General features: G+C 33.8%; 3 protein-coding genes across 13 annotated transcripts in view; 1 reads left to right on the top strand and 2 right to left on the bottom strand.

Moving 5' to 3' along the window:
* The window catches only part of Snap25 (Synaptosomal-associated protein 25kDa), a 42,866-nt gene extending 37,923 nt beyond the window's left edge, over nt 1-4,943 (bottom strand). For 3 of the 7 annotated variants that reach the window (XM_070296338.1, XM_070296339.1, XM_070296340.1), the window contains exon 1: nt 4,799-4,943. The gene's annotated coding sequence lies outside the window, so the exon portion shown is untranslated. Of the gene's footprint in view, nt 1-3,437; nt 3,514-3,606; nt 3,767-4,798 lie in introns of those variants that run through there. The other 4 variants (XM_070296333.1, XM_070296335.1, XM_070296334.1 and 1 more) reach the window with 3 other exon arrangements.
* A 590-nt stretch (nt 4,944-5,533) lies between these two features.
* Nucleotides 5,534-11,341, bottom strand: LOC138933092 (oocyte zinc finger protein XlCOF6). 3 transcript variants are annotated; one of them, XM_070295573.1, is made up of 13 exons: nt 11,103-11,341; nt 10,119-11,013; nt 9,824-10,011; nt 9,400-9,468; nt 9,254-9,328; nt 8,884-8,966; nt 8,653-8,782; nt 8,277-8,577; nt 7,896-7,998; nt 7,515-7,778; nt 6,873-7,194; nt 6,263-6,606; nt 5,534-6,151 (listed from the first exon to the last, which is right to left on the bottom strand). In XM_070295573.1, the coding sequence occupies exons 3-13, from the start codon at nt 9,834-9,836 to the stop codon at nt 5,903-5,905; spliced, it is 1,953 nt and encodes a 650-aa protein (XP_070151674.1). In that variant the 5' UTR covers nt 9,837-10,011; nt 10,119-11,013; nt 11,103-11,341; the 3' UTR covers nt 5,534-5,902. The 3 variants fall into 3 exon arrangements, with proteins under 3 accessions (XP_070151674.1, XP_070151675.1, XP_070151676.1); XM_070295574.1 differs by lacking the exon at nt 11,103-11,341 and having other exon boundaries at nt 10,119-11,039; XM_070295575.1 differs by lacking the exons at nt 8,884-8,966; nt 9,400-9,468; nt 9,824-10,011; nt 10,119-11,013; nt 11,103-11,341 and having other exon boundaries at nt 5,535-6,151.
* On the top strand, nt 10,619-14,545 carry Sgf11 (SAGA associated factor 11kDa). Of its 3 annotated transcripts, none has more exons than XM_070295576.1 (4): nt 10,619-10,634; nt 11,150-11,450; nt 12,034-12,386; nt 12,886-13,992. In XM_070295576.1, the coding sequence occupies exons 3-4, from the start codon at nt 12,170-12,172 to the stop codon at nt 13,719-13,721; spliced, it is 1,053 nt and encodes a 350-aa protein (XP_070151677.1). In that variant the 5' UTR covers nt 10,619-10,634; nt 11,150-11,450; nt 12,034-12,169; the 3' UTR covers nt 13,722-13,992. The 3 variants fall into 3 exon arrangements, with proteins under 3 accessions (XP_070151677.1, XP_070151678.1, XP_070151679.1); XM_070295578.1 differs by lacking the exon at nt 10,619-10,634 and adding an exon at nt 14,469-14,545 and having other exon boundaries at nt 11,122-11,450; nt 12,886-13,735; XM_070295577.1 differs by lacking the exons at nt 10,619-10,634; nt 11,150-11,450 and adding an exon at nt 10,713-10,739.
* The last annotated feature ends 28 nt before the right edge of the window (nt 14,546-14,573 follow it).

The following is a 14,573-nucleotide window of genomic DNA, read 5'->3' as shown; positions in this document are numbered from 1 at the left end:
ACGAATAACGATGACGTTAGTCACACGTGGAATGTAATCGCCCACGATATTCTCGTCTGGATGCTTGCAAAATATGCAAGCAATATGCAAGAGGAGTGGTATAGGATATGTGTACGTTAAATGACAAGCGTGTGCGGTCGATCGTGCCGCAGCATGCTATGACAATGCGGTGATCTGACTCTTTTCCTCTCTCTCTCTCTCTCTCTCTTTCACTCTTGCATCATCTCGTAACTCGTTGCTACTTGAGGGAAAAGAGAGAATATCGCTAAACGCATAAATATATAGGAGATTCGTAATAAAATGAAAGAGGAAAAGAGTTTCCATTTGTGACGCGATTTTTTAAATTTCTTATGCGAAAAAAAATAAATGAAAAAAATTAAGCTTTAACGTAAAAAACAGTCAATATAAAAAAAACGGAGAAAAATATAATCATGTTACGAGATAACTCTGTTATGATAATTATACTCGTCGCTATATGTACTATATCGTTACAAAAAAAAAGCTATAGTTATAGTTTATTGTATTAAAATTTTAAGAAAATCGGTGTTATTGTCAAATTAAAATTATGTAAGTAAAACACATGATATATGTCACAAATTAAAAAAAAAAAAAAAAAACCCCACTTAAAAAAAGATTCGCGTTGCAACAACGGTACTCATAATAACAATGTGGATTCGTCATGCAATTGTAAGCATCGGTAAGCGAAAAAGAGCACATGGAACTTTGCTTTCCGTAGTTGAGAAGGTTCTTTCTCTCGAAGCGTTTACGAAGTATTACGGAAGTATATAAAACGCATTCTTATACCTACCATCGCTATAAGACTTTTTTAAATCTTTTTCGCATCAGTTGACAAAAGGGATGAAAGTTTATAGCGCGTTTGCGCGTTATATCCCTATGTATATATCTTTCTTTTCTATTGCGCAATATTGCTAAAAACAAAATTACGATCAAAGCAGCAACGTGCATTTTGTCACGTGTTGTTGATCTACGTCTGTCTGAGCACAAAGAATCGTTTCGCGCGATTTATGTGAACTACCACATACCTTAATATATTATCAAATATGATTGAGTGAAATTCAGTGGAAAATAAAACTGCAAAACGAAACAAACCAACGATATCATTAATTTGATCGTTTGATCTACGAAACGTAGCTTTATTATTACACTTTTATCTTTAATACATTTGTTTAATATTTAATCCGAAAACGCATACTCGTGTTGACTATCGTTGACGCGATCTTTCCTTTTAACAATAAACATGAGAAGTCTACAGCAGAATGTCTATATCGTGCAATAAAAATAAATAAAATATAGAAAATTATGTCGAGGATAACGGTGAGAAATGCAATAAAGAATTTATCTAAGGAAAACTCGAATGACATTATGGCAATAATTATGTATATTCGCGACGCCTCAGCCACGCTCGGCTACACAATAGCTCGTAGGGCTCTTACATTGGTAGTGATGATACGTCGAAAGTGTTGCACAACTTTCGATGCCGGAATATATATGGGAACATCGCTATAAATACAGGAGCATGTAAGGAAAAATCAATATTTTTATATCCATTCATGTGCACGTGACTCACACTCACATTATCCATATAAGGACGACACGCGCGATGCGAACATTGGGGAAAAAAAAAAAAGGTAACCCCAATCGGTTTTCAGATGTAATACAATAACATTCGGGATATACAAGTCTCTTAAACGCGTCACCAACGATACACTTTCTCCGATTTTTGACCGTTAGCTCACGCGCGGTAAAAAAAAAACAGCTAGCAAAAAAAAAACATATAAAGATACGTACAATTTTCTTGTAAAAGAGATTATTATAATATTTTAGAAAATTAATTTATATATTATTAATACAAGCAAAATTCAATCCTGTTTAATCTCAATATTCTGTAATCTGGACTAAAGAATAAATATAATTTACCAAGTGTGCTTTATATATAATAATCTTCTAATTGTTTCGTATACGTATAATGAGATTACGAATTATCTTTATCTTTTAATTATACGCGTTTATTTTAATCCGCTTTCCCAGATTTTTTTAACTTGAAAATGTGATTGTAAGCAGCTGCGCTTATATAAATAAACTGCACGTAATTAAGATAAGGATAATTCAATTTCTCAACACTGTGACGAAATTTACCAACGGTTACTAAAGAGTTAAAGATAAGATAAATTTTATAAACCGTAACTAAAGAGATAGTTGTTAATTTTGAAAAAATACACCTATATACAAAAAAATATATCAACAATTAAATGCCTGTATGTTTATTTATACAAATTCGATATACGAAACATCATGATTCAAACAAGATTTCGGATTAATTAATCCCTCCAGCGAATCATAAAAGTGCATAAAAAGTCGGAAAAACTGAATGAAATGTCAGAGCACGCGGCAAATGTCAAACGTGATCGAACTCGATGTTTAAGTGCGGATCTCGTGACGCATCTCGATAAATAAAGAAAAAGGAATATTATAATGCTAGGTAAACGGCGAAACTTTCGAAAGTTTTGTAAACGAAACATTAAATTTAATAATTTACAAAAAGAACTAACTTCGAAAAAATCAAATATTATACGTATAATTAAAATTTTTTAAAAAATTGCTCCGAATTTGCCTTTAATTCTTTTACGACGTTATATTTTATACAAAATACAAATAACAATAAGAAATATAATTAGTATTTATTTATTCCCCCACAACAAACGTTCTAAATGTATATTTTTATAGAAACTAGAAAATATTTAATTCATTACCATTCATAATCATTTAATTATTCGATAATTAATAATTACTCGGTTAAACAAGATCGAATTTAATTCCGATATCTCGATCGGAAATTCCAATCGGAAAATTGAGCGGTATGTCTGCTGTATGTACAGGATATCTCAATATTTTTGAATTGTTTTGCAATGACAGATTCTTATGAATCTAAAATCGATTCTACTGGACGCAAACGGAAATTTATTGGGAAAATTAATGACAAATATATATATTTTTGAAAAATGAAAAGAATTGATAAGTTAATCTTAATTATAAATTAAAAAATTTTAAAACAACGGAAAAAGAAACGACTTTCTCGATTAAACTCTCGCTATGCAAACAAAGATAAATATCAAACTCAATAAAATATCTTTCAAGAATAATACATTGTGATATTAGGATTATGTATTTATGTTTATAATCTTTGAATCTCTCTTCGCACACAGATTACCGCAAAAAATCCTTTGCGTTTTTTCATCTCCGGATTATACACAGTAAGGCTTTGCTTTAGTCGGAGAATTCTATCTTTTTTGCTTCTTATTACATGATCCACTTTTTTATTTGTACCGTATTGTGTGTTATTCCGATCGCGAGAACTGTTCGAGAACACGATTAATCTTTATTTTTACTGTACGTTATCGATGTTTCTATAACCTCACCGAAATCGAAATCTCCCGGAATCTCCGGGCCAGCAGGAACATCGTGGATAATCGTGCGCGTGTATCACGCTCTATATATAATCGAATGAACTTATACACACATGAAAAATGCACGATCTCGGGAGAAACATCACGGGCGCTCCGCGCCGAAGTTGGGTTATTCACTAACCTTGAAGCGGATCGATAAGCGGACGAGACTTGTATCTGGCGACGACGAGCAGTGCAGGCAACCGGGTATCACTGATACCGACGATGATACCATGCACAGCGGGTAGAAAGAAAGACAACCGCACGATCACTTCGCAGACACCACCCGTCGCGTTACTCGTCCGGACCGCGAATGAGCGCAGCGAATTGCGGTGCGGCGCGAGCGGCGCAGCGCCACGGCGTCACGTGATCTCCGCCGCTCAATGACGCGGACCAATGAGACGTCGGTGCGTGCGCACGAAAGGGGGAAGGGAAAGCCATTACCACGCGCGGGAAACGGGACGTTTTGAACGCGAATTGAACTTTCTTACACTTTCTGCATTTTGGAAAATCGAATTGTGCGCGTATCTTCAGATTCTGTTTTTAAAAAAAGGATAATAATAGAATGCATACATATATGTGTATAAAGTACATATACACATGCGCATACACACAAACACACATCTAAAAGATGATAAATTTACATTAATTTATGTTACAATGTTGAAAGACATATACCTTGTACGAGACAAAATTATTTTTGCGCTATCACTTTATTATGCAAAATGTATAACGCTTTGAAAATAGAACTTTCTCGATAAATTAATTTTACTTTCAACTATTTCTTCAGTCTATTTAATTTGAATAATGAGAATTAGAGCATATCTTTTTAATTTGCAACTGCCTCTACTACAGAAACTGCAATCATCCGTTTAATTTTATTTCCGAAATTCCTTTACAATTTTGCAATAATAACGTATAGTTTATTATATGCACGCATGCGCAAGTCGCTTATTTGCCTCGTTCTTACAACAAATCTAACCTTGCATATATATTTATTATATATACATTTTCTTATATCTGTCAGATTGGAAGATCTTCGTATTACAAGAATCTTATATTCTCAAAATGCTATGCGGAATAAAATTTTCCTTAACATTCGAAAACATGGTAAAAATGCTGTTTTGTTTTTATATTGCGTGTTTTCTATGATCTCGTATTCCGAATTCATGTAATCAAGAATCGCATGACGACACAACCGTGTCGGAAGGGCAAAAAATCGATACGACCTCCTATCGACACGCAACGTGCGCTACATCGTGATTGCCATGACGTTTATAAAAAAACACGGATTATCAATATACACGTATATTGAAAATTAAACGTATACTCACTGCCGGAAATGAAATCCGAAGCGTGTGAGTTCTCAGGAACGCGTAGAAAATACTTGACAGTCCCTAGTTTTCAGTAATCCTCAACGAAAGTGATTGACAGTTAACGATGATTCCTGTACGACAAAGTGCAGCCCGCTCCACTGACAACCGGAAGTCGATCGCGAATATCACGGAAGCCGCCATCGACGTACTCGAATGGTAACCATGGAGACACGAGGCGAAAGAATGCGCGGGTAATACGAAAAATCGGATTTGAATCGAACCGTGTATTAATGTATATATATAATTCTTCTTTACATAGAAAATGATGTATCTAATATAGGTGTTTTTTCAGTTTTATTCGTAGCATTTAAAATATATATATAAATATATGTTTTTATATATGTATATAATGTACACGTCCTTGACTTTCTTCTCTCTCGTTTGTATAGATAATCTTGATTAATAAAATTCTTCACGTTTACAGCAGAAGAATAAAGAACGAAAACTTTAGTCTCACATAAAACCTAAGTATACATACATACACCGCATGCTTGAACATATTATATATGTAATATACAATTAACATCATTGCAAAAATATATCTATAAAGTTGCAATATAAAAAAATTGAATGCGATTTATCTTAATAAGTATATTACCGCAGTAACAATGTTACCAGAAGCGATTGGTCAAACAATATATATATATATATATATATATATATATATATATATATATATATATATATATATACCATAGACATTTTTTTAATTAATCCAAAAAAAAGAATTTAAAATATTTGTCAAGTGATTAATAAGATATGCATTACATTGTACGATGTAATGTATAATGCTAGTATATCTCATTAGTCGATTTTTGTACAATTAAACAAAAAAAGCTTATAAAAAATCCGTTCCCCGATATTATTTTATTCGTTGATTTATGTGTATAAAATCGATTAAATTATTTCTTTCTTTTCAAAAATCTCGCGCGTCTTGGTATAATTTTAAAATATCCAGAATTCAAAAAGAGAATACGAGCACTTTTCTCATATAATAATAATAATAATAATAATAATAATAATAATATATACTAATATAATAATAAATATACTTTTCCCTTCCTAATCCTGTATGCCATTAGATATCTCTAAAACGTGGAGAATGACATCGTCCACTGTCTTCGTCGTCAAAAGAGATTTCACCGTGTCATCTTTCACTGTGTCGATGACGACGGTAAATAGAAGCTTAACATTTTGTCGTAATCTCTCGGTGAATATTATGTTGGATTCCGACGTTATAGGATCATGCCCGCATCTTCTGATGACAGCTTCCAAAATATCTTGTATCGGAGCCTCTGGCCAACCAAATAGCTGCCAATATTGTGGTTAAAATAGAATCAACAAATAACTTATTTATTAATTAAATTAGAGAGAAAGCAATAATATATTAAAGTTTAAATTGAATAAAAAAATATTATATACCTGTAATGTTTCCTCATCAATAAGTATCCTCAAGAGATCTATGATGGCTTTTAACAATTCGTCGGTGGAAAGCCTTCTGGATTCTCCGTTTTTCGTTTTGGCTGCGGCGAGCGAGGCAATGTTGTATAACTGTGTCTGCAAATGCTTTCTTTCGACCTCGTTCATCACGTCCTCCAATAGTTCTCGATGCTTCGCCCGAATATGTCGCATTAGACAATCTTGTCGGATGAATACTCTATTGCACTCGATGCACGACTGGGGTGGTTCGCGTCTGTGGGTATTGAGATGAGCTTGCAACGACGACTTTGCCGAGAAAGCTTTTGGACATTTGTCGCATTTGAATGCTGAAATGCAATGCAAAAACAAAAAAAATTATAATATAACAAATATCATTATGTATTGTTATATCAAATGAGATAAATACATTATAGACACATAATGTGATTAAAATTGACATACAAATTTTTTATATTTTTACTACATAAAAAATACAATACAAATTATAAATATAAAGACAATATACAAAAATACTATATAAATATATTTCTAAAAAGATATATATATATACATAATTTTTTTTTTATATAAGATATATTGTTCAATCTCTTACGTTTGATGCCAGTGTGCAACAGGGCATGTTTCACCAAGTCCTCCTTTCGCGTAAAACCTTTATCGCAGTTTTTACACGTAAATGGAATAGCACCCTCATGCACAAATTTCTTGTGAATATTTAAACGTGCTTTTCGGTTGAATGCCTTACCGCATACGTCGCAATAAAAGCCATTTTCTCCAGTATGATGGAATATATGTGCTCTTAATTGAGCTGCTTGTATGAACGATTTACCGCAATACTGACACACATGCGGCTTTTCGCCTGTATGAGTCCGTTGATGACGGTTTAATGTCTCGCGAGCGGCAAACTTTCTCTGACACTGAAAATATGAATTTTTATGCTTATATTTGTTTAAAAAATATATTAACGAGAGTTGATTATATTTATATGAAAACACGAGATAATTCTTATGTATTAAAAATATTCGTAATTAATGTCAGTTTTAATGAAAACTTACGATAATATTTTTCCATCCACAATGTTAGCTAGCTTGCAGAGTACAATTTAACAAAATCTTATTATTTATATATCGCTCGTGAAAAGAATACTAATATAATATTAAAAACTTTTATAAATATTATAAATGTATCAATGCATTCATAAATGCATTTGAAAAATTGTGAAATAAAATGCACTTACATATTTACATTCGAACGGCTTCTCTCCGGTATGTACGCGACGATGCTTTTTTAGCGCCAGCGACGAGAGGAATGTTTTCGGACATAAATCGCATGAGACTGGCCGCTCTCCAGTGTGCATACGTTCATGAACCAACAACTGTTGGCTCGTAAAAAACTCTTTTGGACAATATTTACACGGTTTTTTTTGTCTCTGAGGTGTTCCTGCGTGAGTACGCAAGTGTTCCCGCAAATTATCCTTACGCGTAAAAACTTTCTTGCAAACCTGTAATAAAATTATTTACTTATATTACTTCTTAAGTATCATCCACATTTTTTAAAAATTGTCAGTTAAAAAAGTTATTGGTCAGTTATAAAAGTCAGTTATAAAAGTTATACTTACTTGGCAACTGAATGTATTAAGTATGCTGCCATGACAACCAGATTGCATAATGTGTCGATTTAAATGATAGCCCCGAGAGAAATAAGTGTCGCAAGGCTCACATCTAAAATATTATATAAAATTAAAAAATAGTGAAAAGTGAAATAAAAGTAAATATGATATAAATAATAATAAGAGATTAAGCTACAACTTTACAATGATATTTTATCTACAATTAATGCTATCAAATAATAAAGGTCATGTAATATCTATTCCTTTCAAATAATAAAAATTTTTTTAAATATAATTACAAAAAAATATAGATCATTATATAGAGCGTTAGATAACTATTTGTAATTGACAGTAATAATTAATAAAAAAAATAATTGTGCACAGACATACCTAAAAATTTTGCGATCTCCATGCGTGGTATACCGATGTTTATTTAATGCTTTTTTATCACGAAAAGATGAGCCGCATTCATCGCATGTGCACGTGTCGCACTTCCAATGTATAACTACATCATGCCTCTCCAAAGATGCTTTCTTCTTGAAACTGAGATTACAATGGGGACATTTGAATCCCCCACCGCTGTGCGCTGTCTTCAAATCTTCCGCACAACAATGACATTGTGTTTCCGGTACAGGCTTGATTACAGGTTGAATCTTTTCGTTGTTATTCTTTTGGCTCTTGGAATCTGAATCTAAAATAGATTATAAGTTTGAAGTTTGTAATGTAAAAGCAAATAAATATTGTTTAATACATAACTATTATATACCTTCATTTAAAGATGGATCATCCTCATCCTCTTCGTTATCTTCTGAATCATAATTTTCCATATCATCAAACTCCATGATATCGATCGTGTCATCTTCTTCTCTGCACATGTCTAAGTGCTCCTTTAACATCTATCGCAAAGAGAAAATATTAAAAGATAATGAAATTAGCAACAAGATAAGAAAATGATAGATGTGCAAAACAAGTTAAAAAAAATAAAACTATGACTTACATCTTCAGATTGAAAGATACGGTGACATGTCACACACTCATAGTCAGTAATAATTGATATAATTTGACCATTTTCTGAAATAACTGTTAACACAAAACAAAAAAAATAGTAATAAAATAATATAATAAAAGAAAAGAACAAAAATATCGATAAACTAAAGTATAGAAACTATACATTGTATATTGTTTACAGGCACTCATGTGAATTTATTCAAATATATATATATAGAGAATGTCTGTATAAAATATATTTAAGTAAAATATTATTTTATTATGGAGAAAGTAACCGCCAAAGAATATACAACAAAAAATGCTGACTTTCTTAAACATTCCATGTGTGTGTATATATACATATATAGAAATTAAGTTACCTTTTACGTCAGTATGTGGACTACAATCTACTAATATAGGCTGATCCTGTATCTGTATATCTGAGGTATCTGTATCTACAAAAATATAATGTATAAATAAAAATTATTTTATATTACAAATCTTTACTTTTAAATAATTAAATTACCAAATAAGATCTCTGTGGTTGTATCATCAATTAGTACAGCATCAGTACATTCCTCTATTTTTACAATCTCTACAAGAAATAAATATAAATTAAATATAAAACTATTATTTTATTAATTTTCGATATACTTTAATATATTTTTATAATTTGCATAGTATAAAATTAAACCTTTACGCTATTACAAGACTCTAATTTCCATTTAAAATTTTTTCGATATCATACGTAATTTTTAAATAAAATCTAAATTAAATTACATCTCTACGTTAGAATAAAACACGGTATAAAATAAATTAAAAGTATAAAAGTATCATTCATATAAATTACATATGAGAAGTTATGCTTTGTAGAAATGCACTTCATTAGAGATGCACAATGCTGTCATATGTTGCACAAGGACTGTATCTTGTATTAATTGTACACTCACCTATCTTCTCCATCGCTTCTGTCGTTGCGTAGCGTGTGATTTCAGGGACCTGGCGGAATAACGTTCTTTCCTTATTCGCGATCGCGAGAGAGATTCCTCCTCGACGAACCACCAACTTTCGCACGTTCACCGACTTTCCGATTTCGGTCACGCTATACTCGGTCGCTTCCGTTCCGAATTACGAAGACCTGTGGATACTGGTTTGTGAATTTCGGTTCGCTCGCTTTCGAGGATCGAAAAACGAGAAGGAGAGCCAAGTGCGAAAAATCGAGATCCGTATAAACATTGTATGTACCTGCGAAGGGGAGATAGAACCAGCGCGCATCTGCCTCGACCTGCCCCTGAAGGAACAGGCCCTTTCATCAATCCCGACGCCGAGCAAAATGGCCTATGTCAAGGGGCGCGTCGTCGTCTTCCACGCGTCCGTCCGTCTGCACTGGCGCGCTTTCTCTTTCTCTCTCTATCTCGACGAAACGTCACGTCGTCACTGAAGACGCCGTCGACAACCTTCCTCAGCAGCGATCGAACGATGCCGAATCCACGATCCACGACGACGACGAGCTCGATCGGTCGGCACAAAGAGAAATCATGATGCGCAACAAGTAACAATTTATTGCTATTCGCCTTGTGCTCACTCGCCATTGGATGATGCAACAAGAATCAAGATGGACAGCCAATCGGCATGATCCGATAATCTAGTCTTACTTTTCTATTTATACATATATACTTTTCTACATTTTTTCTGCTTTTTTCTCTTTGCAAAATTCGAGCCTTGTTTATTATATTTTGAATGCAAAGAAAATACAGAGAAGTGCATTTAAAAAATTTCTTTATCTCTTTTTTTCTCTCCAGTTTTATACAATCCGTTATAACGGGTGTAATCGTATTTCGCACATGTGTGTAGATTATAATACAGGTAAAGAGCGATTGTCATACGCGCAAATGTGATCCAAACCTCATTTTTCCACTTCGATCTCTTTTTGATTTCTTTGCCGCATCATGATTTGAAATAAGCGTTTTGGCTCCAAATCAGATTTATTTCTCCATATGCCTTTCGCATCGCCTTCGGCAGTGATAAACTGTAGAATCAGCTGATGTCTTCATGTAGAATCACGTGTGCGCTTTAGGTCTTCTTTTCTTACGTTTTCTACACTTTTTCTTTTCCTTTTCTCCGCGCGAAGATATGTCAGCTGCGTTTTAAGCATCGGAAATACGATTGACACGATTAACAATTAATGATAATAACAGAGAACAAACAATTAATATATTGAATATATACCGATTGATTGCGCTTTCTTGAAAATGAGACAAATTCATATTTCGTAGCGACAAAAGAGAACAAAAGTGCATTCGCTGCACTTCGGTGCATCTACAGGATTGACTTGACGCACGTGAATGCATATAGTACACGCGTGCATATCTGTCATTGACGGGACATTGTTTCTCCATACGATCTATAGAATTACGGACGTAAGAAAAAAGGGGAAAGTGTTCCCTCGAACGCGCTTTTCGCGTCGTTCGATTCCCCCGATGTCGTTCACGCGACAAGAAACACATCGCGACATGACGCGCATGTCATCGCGCAGCTGTCACCCGTAAACAACCCGTTAACAGAGAGCGGTGTCAGGTATTCGAATGATCACTTCGTATTTTTCTTCCACGGAAGATCTGAAAGATTTACTCGTTGAAGAACATTTGATTATTCGAGCACTTTTTATCGAGCAATGTTTTGGACAAATAATCCTATGTTATTGATCCGCTATTCTCTCTTCTAGGTTATACACCTTTATTCTATAATATACAAGGTGTCCCGAAAATATCTTAATAATGTTTAGGGATTGCGAATAGTATAATTCGGGTGAATTTAATTTTGAAAGCTGTAAATATAACTGAATGTTCTGAAAATGTATCTTCTTTCGCGTCCTGTTTTTATTTTGTATTGTACTGCTTCGAATCCCTTAATTTTATTGACTGATTTTATTTTTATTTATATCAAAGTTAAATTTTCCCAGGGAAAAAATTTGTACTATTATTCGATATTAGAAAGAATAAAATTCTCTATTTATTATTGTATTAAAATTTTTATATATATGTAAAAAAATTAAATTTTAATGTAAACATAATTTCTTATCTACAAAGACAATAATTCTACTATTTCCTCATCACCATCGCTAATTTTTAAAAGATAAAAATATATTTCTAATTCTTAGATGCTCAAGAACTATCAGAAACTGTTGGAAGTCTGGAGTTGGCACGTTGCTCAATCGATGTCCTATCACTACTTTGGGTGTTTATCCGTCTAAAGTCTATATAGTAATAAGTGACTTGATCGTTTTTGAAACCAGGATGTCTGTTACTGAAGAGAGAATTCAAGAATTAAATCGGCGTTTCCTGGATTTTATGGGCAAAGCAGAGAATGTTGAAACGGCAACAAAAGAGATTTATGAAGATTTGTTGGACGAGGTTTTGATGGGTTTTGTTTTTGATGTGCATCGTACCACCAAGACTGGCAGTTCTGATATCGAGGAGGGCATTCCCGATGACGAATCTTATGCTATTGTCGGTATGTAAATATAATATAATAATTTTTGTTTATATTTGTTCATTTAAACTTGATATCTTGAATTATTGTAACTATTTAACGATTTAAAGAACATGTTGTTCATTCGTGTTAATTAAAATAATTATAAATATATAATTACCTTAGAGAAGGAATATTTTATGATTTTTTAGAAATGTTTTATTTAGTCTTATGAAGACTTTATATAATATAAATATCTGCAAACATTCGTCTTATATTATTTGAAATATTAATTCTTTATCTTTTTATTTTAACTATTATATATCAAAATATTAACATCATTTTTACAATGGCTATATAATATAATGGATATGTAGCGGACATTTATTTTTACTATTTCAATTTAATTTTTCATTTCAATGTAATTTTTTTTTACAATGTTACAAAAGATCAGTAGCAAAACTATTGATATTATTGTTAGAAGTAATCTGATGTTCGTACATATAACAATATTACAATATTACAAATATTTCTGTTTTAGATTCGCCTGGTCTAGATGTATTTGGTCAACATCCGGTGAAGAAATCTCAAGAGTGTAATTGTCCGAATTGCGAGCGCAGTGTGGCCGCATGCATATTCGCTAACCATCTAGCAAAGTGCATAGGTATGGGCAGAAACAGTTCGCGTATCGCGTCGCTTCGCATCGCCAACAACTCCAAAGACCTGAATAATTACGGGGGAGTATTGAGCGACAACGATGACGACGTGGACTGGAGTCTGACCAACGATAGCGGCAGCAAACGCAAACGTCCGCGCAAGGATCGCAACGGCGTGAGCAAGCGTTCAGGCAAGCAGCAGAAGCAGCAGGGAAGCGCTGCCGGTGGCAGCGGTTCATCACAGAGAAACGGCGAGACCACTGCCGTTGTCAGCGGGAGCAGCAGCGTCCATAGCAGCAACGAGAACTCGCCGTCGAATTACGAGAACATGTCCCTCGTAGACAAGCGAGCGTTGCTTACGCAGATCTGCGGCGTTGTGTCCGAGCACACGAAGAAATTGTGCACCAGGTCCGTCCGGTGCCCGCAACACACTGACGATCAACGTAAGGAGGTACGCGCCAATCTGGATTCCAATAGCGGTAACAATAGCCAGGACAATCTACACGTCGACGTGGACACGTACGAGGAGAGTGACGGTCAGAATCTGCGAGACACGCTGGCAAGATGGGACCGGGAAGGTTCGAGTCACTCTAGCCCAGCTGACTCGGCCTCGACCACATCAACCTCGTCGATCAGCCGAAAGCGGGAAACTAAATCCAAGGGCAAGGGAAAGGCTTCGTCGAAGCGCGATCGCGGTTCCCCGATTTCGCAAGGAGACTGAGGCGGGAAAAGACGGTATAAGATTATTTCTCGATCTAGAATTATTTCTCGGCGACAGAGAAATATTGTATGATAATGTTCCTATATGCTGTACATAGCTTAAAGGAGGGTCTGGTCCTTCTAGAGATAGTCACGAAGCCAGTTTGCATAATACTTAATCCTAAATATCTCCCAAGTGTTCTTTTATAATAATTATTTTTAAGAAAAAATAAACAGCTGTAAGAGAGTTTTGAAAGATGCGCAAGATATATTAGTATCTTTGATCTGAACAAATTGACTGTATTTAACATATAATATAAAGAATTTCATTTTTTAAGTAATATAAATTTCTTAAAATTTTCATGTTTCTAATAATTAATAATTGCATATATTAAAACGAGAGTATTTTAAGGAAAACAAAGTTACAGTAAAATACAAATGAGAGTAGCATTGGATTGACAAAGAAATCTGCTTTTTTTGTCCTGATTGGTCAATCAAACTTTATTCCGATGAGTAAATTTTTGAATCCAGTAGATTTAAGTTGTGAAATGTTGATATTAATTTCAAGACATTACATTTTGTTCAATTCTTGGCATTCTGACTGTTTTGAAAAATTTTTTAATTACTCGAACACTATTTGATTTCTTATTTATTGGCTGAAATTCTTTTCGATTAAAAATGGTAAATAAAATCAAAAGCAGACAAGAGTGAAAGTCTAAAGCAGGATTCACACTATGTCTGATATCCAATAGAAAACGTTTATTTCTAGGTCCCAAAATATTACCAACTAAAATCCAAGTTCTTTTATTGGATATCGGACGCAGTATAAATCCTGCATAATGATGCCATTACATTTGTCGTGTGAGTTGAACGA

Source organism: Polyergus mexicanus, unplaced genomic scaffold (genome assembly GCF_030449975.1).
Source record: "Polyergus mexicanus isolate NDT 795.1 unplaced genomic scaffold, iyPolMexi1.0 SCAF_5, whole genome shotgun sequence".
Taxonomy (NCBI): Eukaryota; Metazoa; Arthropoda; class Insecta; order Hymenoptera; family Formicidae; genus Polyergus; species Polyergus mexicanus.
The sequence above is the reverse complement of the archived record's forward strand: the minus strand, read 5'-3'. Positions and strand labels throughout refer to the sequence as shown.